The sequence below is a fragment of the Cheilinus undulatus genome, linkage group 18, assembly GCF_018320785.1.
Source record: "Cheilinus undulatus linkage group 18, ASM1832078v1, whole genome shotgun sequence".
Classification (NCBI taxonomy): Eukaryota; Metazoa; Chordata; class Actinopteri; order Labriformes; family Labridae; genus Cheilinus; species Cheilinus undulatus.
The window spans coordinates 41,189,216-41,205,077 of record NC_054882.1 but is presented as its reverse complement, the minus strand read 5'-3'; the positions used below and the strand labels follow the sequence as shown (position 1 = coordinate 41,205,077).

At 39.6% G+C, this 15,862-nt stretch overlaps 1 protein-coding gene across 1 annotated transcript in view; it reads right to left on the bottom strand.

Moving 5' to 3' along the window:
- The window catches only part of clmna (calmin a), a 76,770-nt gene extending 62,245 nt beyond the window's left edge, over positions 1-14,525 (bottom strand). Inside the window, exon 1 of the mRNA XM_041813450.1 lies at positions 14,171-14,525. Within this exon, the coding sequence (XP_041669384.1) occupies positions 14,171-14,255 (85 nt within the window). The 5' untranslated portion in view covers positions 14,256-14,525. The remainder of the gene's footprint in view (positions 1-14,170) is intronic.
- Between the last annotated feature and the right edge of the window lie 1,337 nt (positions 14,526-15,862).

Here is a 15,862-nt window from a genome sequence, read left to right as displayed (position 1 = left end):
TTCATCCATCTTCATCCAGAGTTATCAAGTTTCAAAGTCATTAAAGAAAAGCAAACCTTCATAACCCTGGTGAGGAGTCACTGTGCTGAGAGGCAGCACATTAATCTTAGTCAGGGTTAGAGTGATGCAGCTATTCAAAAGAGAAGCTTTATTTTTATTTCAATCGTGTCTTGGTTAATACAACAAGAAAGGTGGTACTTTTGTAAACATTATCTAACTCTACTTGAAGATCTCTTTATAAAGATACTGCTTAGGTTACTTCTCTGGCTTTAGGACTCATATTTGGCCTCTTTTACACTTTGTTTTAGCATGTAGAATTGGGACTTTTAGGCTAAAACTCCTGCATGTCAAGTCTCACTACAAACTTGATTTATACTTGTGTTTAAAACCTTTCTAGTTAATTCTATAGGCTGCTTGCAGATGATGTCACATGACAGCGATGAACTCCAGACAGGGGGCAGGAAGTGATTTCTGCATTAAGTAGCATGATCAAAATGCCAAAGTTTTGTGCTGTCAAACATCCAAGTAGGTAAAAAAAAAAAAAAAAAGTCAAGAAAATAGTGACATGTTCAAAAATGGCAGTAGGGACTGAAAGCTTCCGTCTAAAGTCTGGAGGAGCGGACTCAGGCTACGCTTAAATATGGTCTGTTTCTACCTGACAGTCCAATTTGTCACAGTACCCCTAATCTTGCTCTTGTTTCCACAGTTTCTGTCGAGCCTAACTTCTTGTGATGGGAAATCCATCTCTTTTTAGAGATCTGGGTCGTTTGACTCAGCTCAATAATATGAATGGCTCTTCATTTGGAATCAGTTTGGCTAAAATGTGGATTAAATAACAACAAAAGTACAAGACAGGAAACTGGCTTTCAATAGGAGCCAGCTTCAGTCATTCATATAGAACAGCCAGCCTGTTTGTAACTACACATTATTACTTGGTCTGTTACTCCACAAGGCTTACTTATTTAGTAATATATCAGTGTTAACATTAAAAGCACGATTGTGACAAAACAAGGGGTAAAAGCTGTTAAAAGGGCTTGGCTAGCCTCTTAGCTCAGTACAAGACTCCTCAAGACTCTTGAGGTCTGCAGGACTGTCATTTTTGACATCTATGACCTCCATGTCAGGTAGAGCCATTCACCTGTGGTAAAGAAAAACACTTTTTTGTAGGGATCATAGCCAATGGCTTTGCAGTGGACAGCTCCACCTAGAACTTTAATGAACTAACTTTCCTCCATTCACACTGATTACAACTATCGTTCTTCACTTTCTACACCCCATTTGAAAAGTCTTGAAACTTTCAAAGCATCTTGTGCTTTGGACTGTCAGAGCTGCTTGGAATTTCCACCACAAAATGTTAGCTAGCAGTGGGGTTTGGATGCCTTTGTGCAACCTTTTGCAGCTTTATTTGCCTTCTTTACTTTCTGCTTTAACAATCCGTTTGTGTATTTGGATACCAAGTGACTGCACTTTAGTCCATGCATGCATTCTCTGCATTAACAATACATCTTCAGTGGAGACCTGATATCAGAACTCACTGTCCCTCTTTTCATACAACAGCCCATTCATTATTTCTGAGGCTCTCTTACTGTGGGTTCGTATACCTACATGCTTTATGCAATGAAGCTGCTGGTAATAACAAAGAATGGGGGTCAATTAGCCTCAAGCTAAGAGGCTAGCATGGCACTTCAACAGCTTTTCAGACAGAGATTTCAGGGGGCGTGCAAAGCTCTGTCTGCTTTGAGGTTGGCGAGATTAGATTCACTGGTGCTAAAATCATGATACAACACTTATGAATAGTCGGGATGTACGACATTATCGTCCTGATATCGGTATCAGCAGATATCAAAATTTCTGGCCGATATTTTAGCCATGAATATCAGCATATATCCACTGTATAATCGGGCCATATATACTCATAAATTAGCAGAGTTTTAGGCTGGACCAACAGATCTATGTAAGTCTTTTTCTTTATTATCCTCATTCTTAAAACTTTAAAGTGTGTTTTAAGAAAAAAAAGTTTGTTTTTTTCATCCTCCAACCTTAAATTGTGTTGAAAGGACTGAATTTTTAGTTATGTAAAACTTATTTAAATATCAGCATATCTGATATTGGCAAAAATCCAATATCATGCAGAGTCCATGCAAAGCTCTCTTGATAAGAACACCTTTGTGTGGGGCCACTTTATAAAGATTTGAAGGATGAAAACATTAAATTTCATTTTAATTTATGACGTCCATGTATTGCCTTTTGTTTGTGTGGGTCCTCAGCTCCTCTATGATACAAATAAGGAAACCACTCCTTAAAAGAACAACTGAAACTGAAAAGACATATCATATAATCCACAGTGATGGTTTGACTGTAAGAGAGCTTGTTGCCTGTTGCAGTGTTTTGGTTGATCCCTGCTCGAGTCGAACAAAGCTTTCATTCTCACCACGGCTCATTAAATCAATTACTTCCACTTTAAAGAGCAATTGTTTAGTCTGCTCCTCTAAATCTTTCCAAAGGCTTGTCTCACTGCAACACTTAAACTGTGATGCGTGATTTAAAGGTGCACTCCAGTTCAACACTGAAAATTTCACAGTGAAGACTCAGAAAATATCACCTCATGGTTGGTCTGTGTATTTGTGGTCTGCTTTTGCACATCAAGCTACAGCAGGGCAATTAATCAAGGTTGAATTTCAAGATCAACTTTGTCTTCCCACAATCATGGAAACAAGATAATCAAGATTGATCGGCTACTATATTCAAGATTCATCAGCTACTACGCTGCATATGCTGCTGTGCTCATTTTGTCAACACTTAAAGTTCGATATATCAGGATGCAGAAGCTGTAAAACCAGTCAGTGTTTAATACTCATGATTTCAATTACATTCATATTCAAACCTAAACATGCCAAAAGCCAGGAGAGAGAGAAAGTGCTGATGCATGATGCATGTTGTAGATATCTGATTTAATTAGTGATATCTTTATGTAGTTCAGACCTGAAATCTTTTCTGATGTCTGTTGGTCCAGCCTAAAACTCTAAAAAATGATGCCTTTAGGATGATATTTACAGCCAATAAAGGCTGACATTCACAGCCATTTTCTGAATCAGTCATAATTATTGGCAGAAAAATTAATATCTGTCTATTCTGATATCATGCCAACATGCACAGCAGTGACATAATGAGAGCGAGCCCTGGCATAGACAACCAATCAGTCTTTATTTGTATAGCGGCAATTACAAACCAAAGTGTTCTCTAGACACTTTACAAAGACGGCAGGTCTAGACAGTTCTCCTTAATAAATTATTGACAAAGACCCAACATCCACATTTAACTTCCTTTGACAGGCAGAAACCTCGACTCACATTGAACAGGCATCTGCTGAAGCCGTGTAGGTTTGAAAGAAAACAGATGGAGATAAAGAAAAAGTAAAAACAGGCAGTGATACAGAGAAATAAGATGTTCTTTCCCAGCAGTATCACAGCCTAGGCCTGGTTAATATGTCTATATATCATGGTATATTTCTTGCCCTTTACGTTAATTAACATTAGTATATTGCTGAGCCTAAGATTGATAAATAAAAATAATAAAAATGATTTTAAAAATCTCCATGTTCACTTCGTTGGTACTGCTCCTTTAGTTCTACAAGATTGACTGTACCTTTTCCTTGGTGGTGTTCACAATAGAAGCACTTAAGAAATTAAGCACTTAAGAAAAAGTAAAAACAGCTATGGACCCTAACCCTAACCCCTAACCCATATGAAGGAATTGACAGAAGTAGCGTGTTTATTGTTATCTTAGCTTCGACAGCAGCACCGGTGACTTTATTTTAGCTGCATCTCTGACTTCATTTTACACCACAGCCTGCTTGCTGGACTCCATATGGACTTAAATCAAGCAAGTCGCCAGTTTAAACACACATTTAAAGAGTTGTTATAGCTGAATCGCTGCTGCACTGGGCTGCTAACAAACCGAGACAACCCCTGTGTTAAAGCTCAGACCCACAGATATGCTCTGCAAAGCAAGCACAGTCACTACGTTGTTATTACAGACACCAAACCAGGAGAGGAAAAGGAAAACATACTAAAAACTGGATCGTCAATCAACTAATATGGTGTAGTCTGTCTGAAATACATCCCAAAAGCTAAAAGAGTAGAGGACATCCTCTTTATCTCAGCTACTAACTGTTAGCAACTGCTGCTACCGCTATGACGTGCTGCTGGGCCTTAACTGTCAACTGGAATGAGGAAGGAATTTCAAAATAAAAGCTCAGCTTAAAGGTGATGGTGTAGGTGGATGTTTTGGCTTTCTATCAATGTGATTGGACAATTAATCAACCAAATGATGGATTGTTACACCCCTACTATGTACCTAATACCTACTTTTGGAAATGGCCATTTTTGTTCTTAATGTCCTAAATGTAGTAAATTTGTGCAGTGTTTTACAGACTAGGGGTGGGACAAAAAATCAATACACTGAAATATCGCGATACTTCCTGGCGTGATGATGTATCGATATTTTAAAAAGCAGTTTCGATATCTTATTAATTAGCTAATTATTCACTTTGTTGGTGCGGTAGTTTCTGATGTAATTTCACCCCTTGACCGCTACTTGGCGCCAGGCATCGCCAGCTGGCAGTTGACTCTTGCCTCTTCACTCTTGAGACACCAAGATCACGCGAGACTTCCTGTCTACGTGAGCAGGTTGCTTGTACCTACCCAGCAGAGTGACTCCTGCTGCATTCATAGTGGATGTGTGGACTAGTCGTTTTATTTGTAAAGACCTGTCCCGTGTAGTGTCGTTAAGAATGACGGCTTCGGTAACACAAAGAAACACTGGCCTGTAACGTCATGCCCTCCGCAAAACACAGTCCATCAGTCCTTAAAGCTGGACGTGACGATCAGCTAGTCTCCCATAATCTCCCTCCACAAACACTTGGTCACTATATGATGACATAAAAAACTGATATAATATGAAATATAAAAGATTGGAGTACATTCACTCTATAATAATTTATTTCTCTTTTCTTAAAAAAAATAAAAAAATCACGGCAGCATTTTAATTCAGTGCAACAAATGGGGAAAATCCTCGTCTTCAGATGGAACAAAGATAGGTAAAATGCGAGATGATGCAGGACTACATATTTTTTAAGTAGCTTAATTCTTCATTGTTAAATTCCATATGAACTCAAAATTACATAAGTTATATATATGTGTGTGTGTGTGTGTGTGTGTGTGTGTGTGTATATATATATACTACACACATATGTATAGACTTTATGCACTTCATATTCAGTATTTAGCTCAGTCTGTGTCAAATTCTGTGCAACTGATACTAAATTGTTGTGAATAAAAAGAGAAATCCTGCACTTGACCATTTTATAACTATTTTGTATTCTCTAGTTAGACATATTTTGTGATATATCATTATACAATTTTCTTGCAATGTATCGATTATCGCAGTATCGCTGTATCGTGATAATATCGGTATCATGGACCATGTATCACGTATCGTATCATATCGTGCGGTACCCTGTGATTCCCACCCCTATTACAGACCCAATTTTAAAAATTACATTGGAATTTTAAATTTGTCTTGAGAGAAATGGCTTACTAAAAGATCATGCTTTAACCAAATGACGCCCAGCTATACAGGGGGACAACAATGTCCATAATGACTACAGAGGGTCAAACACCTCTGCACAAACGCTGAAAACCATAAAATGCCCTGAATTAGGAGAAATAGAGAAGAAATTACAGGCAGAAAGCAGAATCGCTGCAGACACATCATGAATTATTAGCCTTTATTTAAGAATATTTTATCCCAAAAGTTGTTCAAAATTACTGATCAGAAGCCACTGGTGTCTGCATCATGTATGCAGTGAGCATGGGGTTTTCATGGCTCTCTCGCTTAGTTCACTCCCACAGTCCTACAGGAATAAATCCACTGAAGAGGCAGAGAACAATTTGTCCACCCACAGCAGCAGAGAGGAGAGCACAAAGTGATGCAGCTTTGCAGCAGAGTGGGCTGTTAGTGAGGAGACGCTCACCCATCATCAATAACGCACTGTTTCAGCTCCTGAACTCTCAAACAACCACCTGTTAGTCAAATCAACAATATCACGTCTATCTGCAAGAAGTGCTTCAAAATAAAAGGATTTTAAAATCTTAACAGATGTTTAAAATGTGAGATTGCACACACATGAAGGCACAGAACACACTAACAGATTCATCCAACAACCAGAGTGCTAGCTCTGAAAAAGAAGGACGTTTCACATTAGACATGACTGTTTCACGTCTGCTAACATGGTTCCATGCTGTCTGTGGTGGTATGCATGTAGTTGGTTTGCAAAGAAAGACAGAGAAGAAAGAAGATGACATAGCAACAACTCAAGTCAACATTTGTTTATTCACCATGCTGATAATGAAGTCCAACATCCATCCTCCTCCTACTTCCACATCTGCTGTGCAGCTCAGCATGACGAAATAGGCCCATACTGCATGAATGTGATGGTTTTTAAGAAACAAGAGATGTTTAGAGTTGGCTTTACAACTCTACCCTGTGGCTGCCACTTGCAGCAGTAAGGTAAGTCAGTAAAGACCACCTGTATACTAGATTCTGATGATTTCCACAGGGATTTTAAAAAGTGAGGACAATATGGAACCATTGACAGAGATTTGTTGTTCCAGTGATGCCATATAGCTGAAACTCTCTGCCATACATCGGGGCAAGGTTGCGCTCACATTGCCTGAGTGCCAGGATCCACATGAACTGCACCTGAGTCCACCTCTCCAACTGGACTCAGGCCCGGTGCCCAAATGTGGTACATTTGCATTCACACTCACCAAACAGAAGTGGACTTTGGGTTCATGTGTTCTCAGATACAGGTCCCTGATGTGAAAGCACCCTAAAAAAGGTGCAGAGGGAGCCAGACAGACAGCTGCTGCTGAACAGAAAAGGTTAAACAACCTTAGTCTTTTAGATCCACTGAGCATAAGAAGAGTCTGACCTGAACACTGAACAAAACCACTTGTAGAATTTGTCACGAGGTTGTGGCTGCAATTCAAAGCAGCATAACAAATGTACATTATCTTTTAAATGTATGAAAAGGCAGTATAATAACTGTGATCTCAATAGAGATCAAAATAATAAGGATTGTAGTTCAGATGGCCTCCATCTACAGGAGTGTCCCAGGTTCAGGTCTGGTCTGCAGCCTGTTTCACACATGTCTCAGCCCACTCTATTATCCCTATTTCTGACTCTATCCACTAAATGATGGAATAAAAATCCCCTCTAAAAATAACTAATCAGGATTATGACTTCTGCCATAAGAGAGCAGCCCCACTACACAAAACTCCAGACAGGAGTTTGATGTTTGTAATAACATGCAGCCAGTGTCCTCACTTTGCAAAGCATCTCTGTCGGCCTTTCTGGGGCTTTAACACAAGTGCTGTGCTGCAAAGGACCGACTCGGTTTGTCTATAGCCCAGCGCTGCAGCTAATGTCCATTTTTTTATTCAATACTTCACTTTTGCTGCTTCCTGCTGCAGTAGTAACCTTGCAAAGCAGATGGATATGTCCATTTCCTTGTTTTTCACTGGCAAATCCATCTGAACAGTTTGGGCCCGGTTAAAAAGTGACAGGACCAATCAGCAACGAGGGGCAGTACTTTCAGGCGCAGCAGAGTCATGACGTAACCAGCAGCAGCAAGAGCTGATGTAGTTATGGAGGAAGAGATTAGCGTGGATGCTGCTAAAGGGCCAGTTTTATCAGAACTTGATGACATTTCTTCGTTAAAAGAAGAACAAAGAACAGCAGTGAGTTGTTTTCTTTTCAAAAATGACAAAAGTCGAGTACTTACATGTCTATAGTCGCGTTATTCCTCAGTAGCTGCGCACGCGCAGCTTGATAGCAGCTACGTCACGTGTTTTGTTGCTCTGATTGGCCCGTAGGGATGTGACAGACAGAATGTCCACCCAATCGTACTCCAACTTTTTGTCAAAGCCTCTGCCTATTCTCAAAAGTTTCCTTTTGAACCTTTCCTAGATGGATGTGTGAAACAAATCCATCTGGCGTGTCAGGTTACTGCAGTAGTGCCTCAATATATCATGTTTTGTATAATCATTGTTTTTTTGTTTTTTTTTTACCTATTTGAAGAGTTTTGTTTTTGTTTTGTGGATATTTATTTCTGCATTTTTATTTGAATCTAGTAATACACTTATTTTTTCAGTATTTTATTTGCTGTAGTCACCTTGTGATGCTGTTGGTTGTGTACAGTTATTGAGGCTGTTTTTTTTCTAATGCAGATTCAAATTATTAATTTGAAAACATTACATTTGTTGATGCTATCTTTTTCTATGTGAAGCCAGCACAAAGTTTCAATATATTTACTTTTTTAATAAAGTTTGGTCTTTAAATAAAAAATCATAGACCTTTGTGTAACTTTACACAAATATCATCAAAAACAATAAAAAAAATATTAACTATGATTTGAAAAAAATATCAGAACCGATTTCAAGTATCAGTACATTTTTATCAGAATCTGAAAAAAGCGGATTGTAACAAAGTAAAGCTAATTAAATCAATTATTTAAAAAATACAACTTCCAGGAAGTTCTTCACAATTAAAGTCACTAGTTTTTATTTTGTTCAAGTGCTTTTATTGTGAATGCCAACATGAGGAAATGTGGTGTTTTCAGCAGCATGACACACCTCAGCAGGAGAGAAATGAAACTTACAGCTACATGGGATAGGTGAATGGTGGATATTTAGGAGGATATTTTAAGAACCACATGGCATTCACTGTTACAAAGAGCGGCAGAAAAGGTTGCTTGAGGGATGAGGAATGAGGAAAGACCTGAAAAGAAGCCATCAATGCCCAAGTGACGATGGTCTGAATGTCAGACTACCCCCATTGTCTGGCGTCAGAAAGGTGTTTTGGAAAATTGAAGCTGAGTTAATATTCTGATGACTTATTTCAGGAACAATCTTTTTAAGCATTTCAAACATTACATATTTTAAAGGGGCTTTTAGGGTAGTGTCATGTTTTCTAAATGTATTCTTAGTCCTTTTAGTCATGTTGCATGGATTTTTTGATGCATTTTCCATATTTTTCTTTGCAATGTTGTTTTGCTTCCCTCCATTGTGCCTGATAACTCATTTATCTATCAATAAATCAACTGAATAATGAGGCATAGAGTATCTGCTTAACCTTTGTCCTCGTCTCACAGCAGCGTCTCTGAAGTGACTGTCAACAAAAACTGCAGCACCGGGGGCAGAGAGCCTGAACAAACATGGTTACACTTTGTTTTTATGCACACGGCTACATTCTAAGCAGCCATACAACAATAGCAGTGGTGTTTAAATAGTTAAATTATTGGGTATAAATTCCTCTGTAGCCTCCACTGTTATGTGTGTATCATCACAATGGAGCAGTGGAGTAAGTGCAGATCTATTTAAAACCTCATTGTGGAAAGTTTTGGCACATGGCTGCAGAAGTAGGGCTGGACAATATGAATCAAAAATCATATCAGAATATTTTCTAAGCTACCTGGCCAGACAGATCTGGACTTTTTCAGTGAAGAAATTTAAAGAAACAGGAAGGTCTGCATACCAAAAAGCTCCCATTGATGTCTGAGGAAGAGCATGTTGGCTCCAAACATCAGTGAATAAATCTTCTGCAGGAACTTCCTGATGTGCAGGTCTTCTTTACGGATGGGTGCTATTTATGTTTTTCTTAGAAAAGACAGCACAAATGGTCGTCAAAATACCAGAATAATAAAAGTTGATATGACTCTTATAAAAAATGAAACCATATTGAAAACTGTTCGATACCATTTTAATATGAAAAAGAAGTCCTCAGACCCAGGACTGGGAAAACTTTCATTTGTAATGAAAAATTGCTGACTAACTCCTTCACACAGTCCAAATTGTACAAAAAAAATGGCAAACTTTCCATTAAATCTGACACCTTCTAGTTGGTTGGTTGATGAGCTTTTATCCGATCAGTATCTTCTTGGTCAGACAGTCACCGTGCAGGAGTGGGCCGCAGATGAGGGAATGAGAGATGCAGCAGGAGACAGAGCAAAGCAATGCAGCGCTGGGTAATACAGAGAGAGGTACACAAAGTAACATAAAGCTGCAGGCTGTTTGTATTGAAGTGGTGCCGCTGAGTGTCTTTGCTCTGTCCTCCATCACAAAAACAACCTCCACAGTCTGTTTAATTCGCCGGTCAGCAGATATGTTGTATTAAGTCCCTTTATCATTTCACATAAATGTACACGTTAGCATTAGTGTCTTTTACAGGGTTCATTTTGGCAGTTATTTTTAATTTTAGTCTTAAGATTAAAAGGTCCATTAGTTTTAGTCTCATTTGAGTCACTTGTACCCTTTAAAGTTTTAGTCTACTTCTTGTCAACAAAAACTCTAAAACATTTCAGTCCAGTTTTAGTCCATGAAAACTTTTAGTCAAAACTTTTATCCAAAACATATTTTCTCTTTCCCTGAATCAGGTACTAAATTATACTTATGTTCTATGCACCCTGCTGTCTACAGCTGAGAGGCATGAAAGCTACAGATATGTTGTGCTTTAAAGCATTTTCCAAATATAATTTCATGGATTTTGAATGTCCAACAAAAATTACATTTCATTAAAGTCTCGTTTTAGTCCCCTTGATGAAAATTGAACGTACTTTTCGTCAAAGTTTTAGTCAGCAAATATTTTTTCTAAGCTAGTCAGTCGCATCTCTCTTATAGAAAAAAAGTTGTTGACTAATATTTTTAGTCATAGTTTTAGTTGGCAACATTAACACTGGTCTGTTACAGACAGGTGGAGAGCAGAGGAGGGAAAAGGGGATGCACTATGAAAATGATTTTTGTGGGTGGTAAATCAATGCCTATTGCCCAATTTACCTTTTTTTTTTTTTTTAACAATAATGGTTCCAAGACAAATGATCTGATGAATTGTACGCAAAAAAATGGTATGTACTGCCATTGCCTATGGCTCTGCTTGGGCAGAGTTTTCCCAGCATACCCTTGGGCATTGAGCTTTTTGGACTAAAAGTCAGTTGAAACTGTTGTTGTTCTGTGATGTCTGTTATGCAGTAGGATTATTTAGACCATTCTCCTGATATTAGTGATGCAAGCCACTTTTGCACCATGAGTGATGTTATCCACTCAGTCAGTGACTTTCAGCCTTTGTAGGTGGCTGAGGCCTTGACATGGCAGGTGTGCAATATTCAATTGAGGAGCCCTTCCTAGGTCAGAGTTCACTTGTCTGTCTCTTCCTTACACTCCAGCTTCGAACGATACCATGGCTGTACCTCAGTTCAGTGGTAAAATAAGAGTACACAATATAAAACCAATGAATAAAAAATGCATAAGAGGGAATATCCCTAATGTTACAATACAGAGTAAATATTAGTAACTTTCATGAAGTGATATGGGGTATCATCTTATTAGAAACTGTGAGTTTGAATTTACCTAATTTAGCAATATCTGAGTGAGTTGCAGTGATTTACTGACTCAAAATACCAGGTACATTTTATATGATTGAACTAAGTGCAATTTTTTACCTCAATTTCATTGAGCAGATTTTACAGACTGTTTTTTATGGTGTGTCTTCTTGTCATTAAGCCCCAATCTGAGGGATTTTTTTGGCCCTTCACCTCAGTAAAAAAACACTGCATGCCTTCTGATAAGCTTGTAAATGACACTGCACTGGCTGGAACAGGTGAGCCCCATTTATAGTCATTGTCATAAATGAAGACAAAAAATATTACCAGGAGTTCATTTTTAGGCTATATGATCATGGAAATTACAGGATTAAAGGCAGATGTTTATCTCTGATAGGGGTGCACGATAACAGCAAATTATTACGTCATTCCGATAAGTCGGATATCATGACGACTAGCCCTGGTAACATATATTTTTGTCAGCACGGCAGTGCTGGTGTTTGTTTTTTTTTTCTCACAAGACTACATATTCAGAAACAGCAGGTGGCGCCGCAGTACACGACCCGCTGTTAAGCACCAGAGAAGAACAGGAAGTAGCCCCTGTGCTAAAATGCTAACCACACGGTGGCATTATTCAGTATTTACGGGGAGGATAACACGACCGTGTGTGTAGAATTTGCCCTGCAAAGGTCGCAAAGAGTAGAAAGAAGTCCTCGACAGATCTCATAAGTCACTTAAGAGTCATCATCCTAACGATGTTAAAATGAAGTGGCAGCAGCCACTAGCCTTAGGGCATTAGGACCGAGTCAACGGCCAATACCAGGCAGAGCGCTGATCATAAGCAGGCATTGAAAATTGCTGAAAGTTTGCCAGAGCCAAAAGGCGCTACGTTATAATAACAAAATCAGTCTGACATCTCCTGATCCATCGCTACTTTCATACATGTATACCTGCCTGCTCTGTTTGACGTGGTTTCATTCAGTCTGATCGATGTTAGGAACAGAAGTTTAGCCACAGACCAAGGCGGACTTTACATTCTTAACCTATCTCTAATATGACTTGTGTCAGTGCATATTTTTAATCTTTATGTAAAACATCAGCTCACTTTAATTCTGGCTTAAGCAGCAAAAAAAACAAACAAACAAACAAAAAAAAAACAGACCCTCAAATATCCCCATTTGTTAAGCATAACAGCCTGTTTTCATTTGGTTTTATGGGAGGAAACCTGTCAGTTGTTTGTGTATGCTGTACTTGGTACACAAATGTTTAACTAAAAAAGTTAACTATAATAACAATTATAAAGTCAGAAAAGTTCTTTGTTTTTTGAAAAAGATGAGTGATATTAGTTAAAATGAGTTATCAATATCTTTGCTCACTACATATTAACCCCTTCTTACCCCCAGATGTGCCAAAACACATCAAATAAACTTCTTTTGTTAAATCAACAATTGAAAAAAATATATCGATTATTATCAGTTATCGGCCATCAGGAGTAGGAAATTATCGGTTATAGGTTCAAAAAAATACTTATCGTGCATCACTAATCTCTGAATTATTTATTATTTTACTGCAACATAATGAGATTACAGATCATTGATAACGACTTAAAATGCTTGCTACATTAATTTTAAATTTCATTTAGGCTACTAGAAGGGTGCAACCTGTCACAAATTAAATTGAATGTTTGATTTTTTTATTTCAACCTAAACATGACGAATGGATTGGTCAGTGCATGAGGGTCATTTGGTTTACTACAGGCTCAAATGCCATTTATCAATAGAAATAAGACTTCAAAATCTTTGAATCTGTTAAATTCCATGTTTCCAAATGGTCAGATCTCCAGTATTTTAATTTTAAGTGCTATCAAAAAGAACCGAAACTTTGTGATTTTCAGTCAGATTTTAACCAAAGGAGAGACCACTGAATTGTTTACATTGCACAAATATGTTGGCAACATTTGGAAAAGTGAGCGGGACTACCGAGGAGAGAGGGAAGCTGGCGATGAGCTGAGCAATATTTGGTGAAATGGGTGGATGTTGCATAATATGTACTTGTGCAATTCAAACAGCGGTTGCCAGATCGTGTGCCTTTAGGCAAGTCCAGGTGAGGCTTGGGAATTTGTAGGTTGCAACAACAGCAGTTATATAACAACTAAACATAATCTATCAAATGTTGAAGAGGCTTTATTACATTGATATAACTCAGTGATAGGATGCCTTCATATTATGGCTTGATCTTAGGTGACAACTGCTGATTGAGACAGTCTGCAGGATTTGCCTGCAAGTTTTGATTAAAAGAAAAAGAAAAACTGCCGCATACAGAGCGTCTCTGACTATCATTTTTGCTGTTATATGGCATCTAACAGGCTTTAATGCAGTTGGATTTCATTGTGACATCCATTTCTTCATTCTTTAAAAAAAAAAAAAAACAGATAAATATCGCGTATCGAGGTTCAGATGAAAAACACTGATGGATCTGATTTTCGGTCCATGTTGCCCAGCCCTACTTTGGAGCTGCAGCGTAAATGCAGACCTGTTTGAGAGTTCAATGTGGAAAGTTTCGGACTCGTAGCTGCAGAGAAACCTGGTCCAAAGTTCCTGAAAACAGAACGTAAAGCAGCAGAAAGTCGCTCTCCGTTTCCGCGGGGGCAGTGCATGCGTGGCCGGGCCAGTCACCGCAGTACCGCGTTATCAAACAGCCGAGAGAGAGAGGAGAGAACCGGGATGCTCTTACCTTGCAGGTTCTGCACCCTCATGTCGCTGATCTGTCCGATAAATTCCTCCCGCTCGAACCAGTCTTCCCACTCGTGTCCGGCCATGCTGACCGAGGAGAGAGCAGCAGTCCCGGGCAGGATCCCTCACAGACCTCCTCCCCCCCGGCTGGAGGAGGACGAGGAGGAGAAGCGGCTTTCTATTGTCCGAGCGGCCGGAACGGAGCCATGAGAGCCGGGAACAGAGAGAGACAAGTACTTAGCGTCCCAGCATCTCTGTAAACACGGGGAAAGTGAGCGCCAACAGCGGGAGGAGAGATGGAGCTCCGAGAGGAAAGCCCGCAGAGAGGAGCGCTGAGCGGGGAGGAAAAAGCTGCAGCACCTGGTGAGTGTTTCCGAGAGGTGGGATGGAGCTGGTCCAGGCTCCGCCCACCTCTAGCTCTTCCCTCTCTCTCTCTCTCTCTCTCTCTCTCACATAAACACACATAAACACAGCAGCAGGGACACGAGAAGTAATAGAAGTACTAACAAAACGCATTAAAACACCATTAAACAGTGCATTGTTCATTGCATCCATTTTTACTATAATTCATTCATCTGACTGACTCATTATGTCGAAAGTTAGATCACCATTTCCCTGGTAGCAACAAAGTATGACACCACTAACAGCACCTTTCATTTTGTAAGGCACATTTTTACATCCATCCATTTTCTTCCGCTCATCCAGGGCTGGGTCATCTCAGACATCTCTGTTCTTAGCTCCAGCCCAAACCAGATGCCTGAACCCCCTCATATATAACAGATCAGATGACACGACTACAAAGTCCATCATTGATCTCTGGCCTAAGGTGCCCTGGTACCAGGTACACTTATGAGCATCCCTATGTTGGTGTTTGTTATGGCCAATACATGACTCACACACAGGTCCAGTAATAAAGCAACACTCATGGCCAGATCGGGGAGGCCATTCCTCCCAAGCACCCCCTCCGAGTGTCTCCATCATTGTCCACACACTCATTAAAGTCACCAAGTGGCACCCCTTTCAGGACTCCACCCAGAGACCCCAAGAAGAAGGCACTCCAACCACTGTTCAGTGAATATGTGCACTTTAACAGCCTCCACTCCACTGTAGAGCATTTATGAGGTCAGGCACTGTTGGACCAGAATGCCTGGCTCACAATCTCTGTTCCAGTTCATTCCAAAGGTGCTGGATGGGGTTGAGGTCAGGGTTCTATGCAGGCCATTCAAGTACTTCCAAACTGAACTCATCAAACCATGTCTTTCTAGTCCTGCTTTGTGCTCTGGAGCACAGTCATGCTGGAATAGAAAAGAACCTTCCACAAACTGTTGCCACAAAGTTGGAAGCATAGCAATGTCTAGAATGTCTTGGTATGCTGAAGCATTAAGATTGGAGATAAGAGGCCTAGCTAACCTGACACGCCAGATGGATTTGTTTCATACATCCATCCGGGAAAGCTTCAATAGGAAATGTTTGAGAAAAGGCAGAGGCTTTGAAAAAAAGTCGGAGTGTGATTGGGTGAACGTTCTGTCTGTCACATCTCTACGGGCCAATCAGAGCAACAAAACACATGACGCAGCCGCTATCAAGCTGCGCGTGCACAGCTACTGAGGATTAACATGAAACAAAAAGTACTCGACTTTTGTCATTTTTGGAAAGAAAACAACTCACTGCTGTTCTTTGTTCTTCTTTTAAC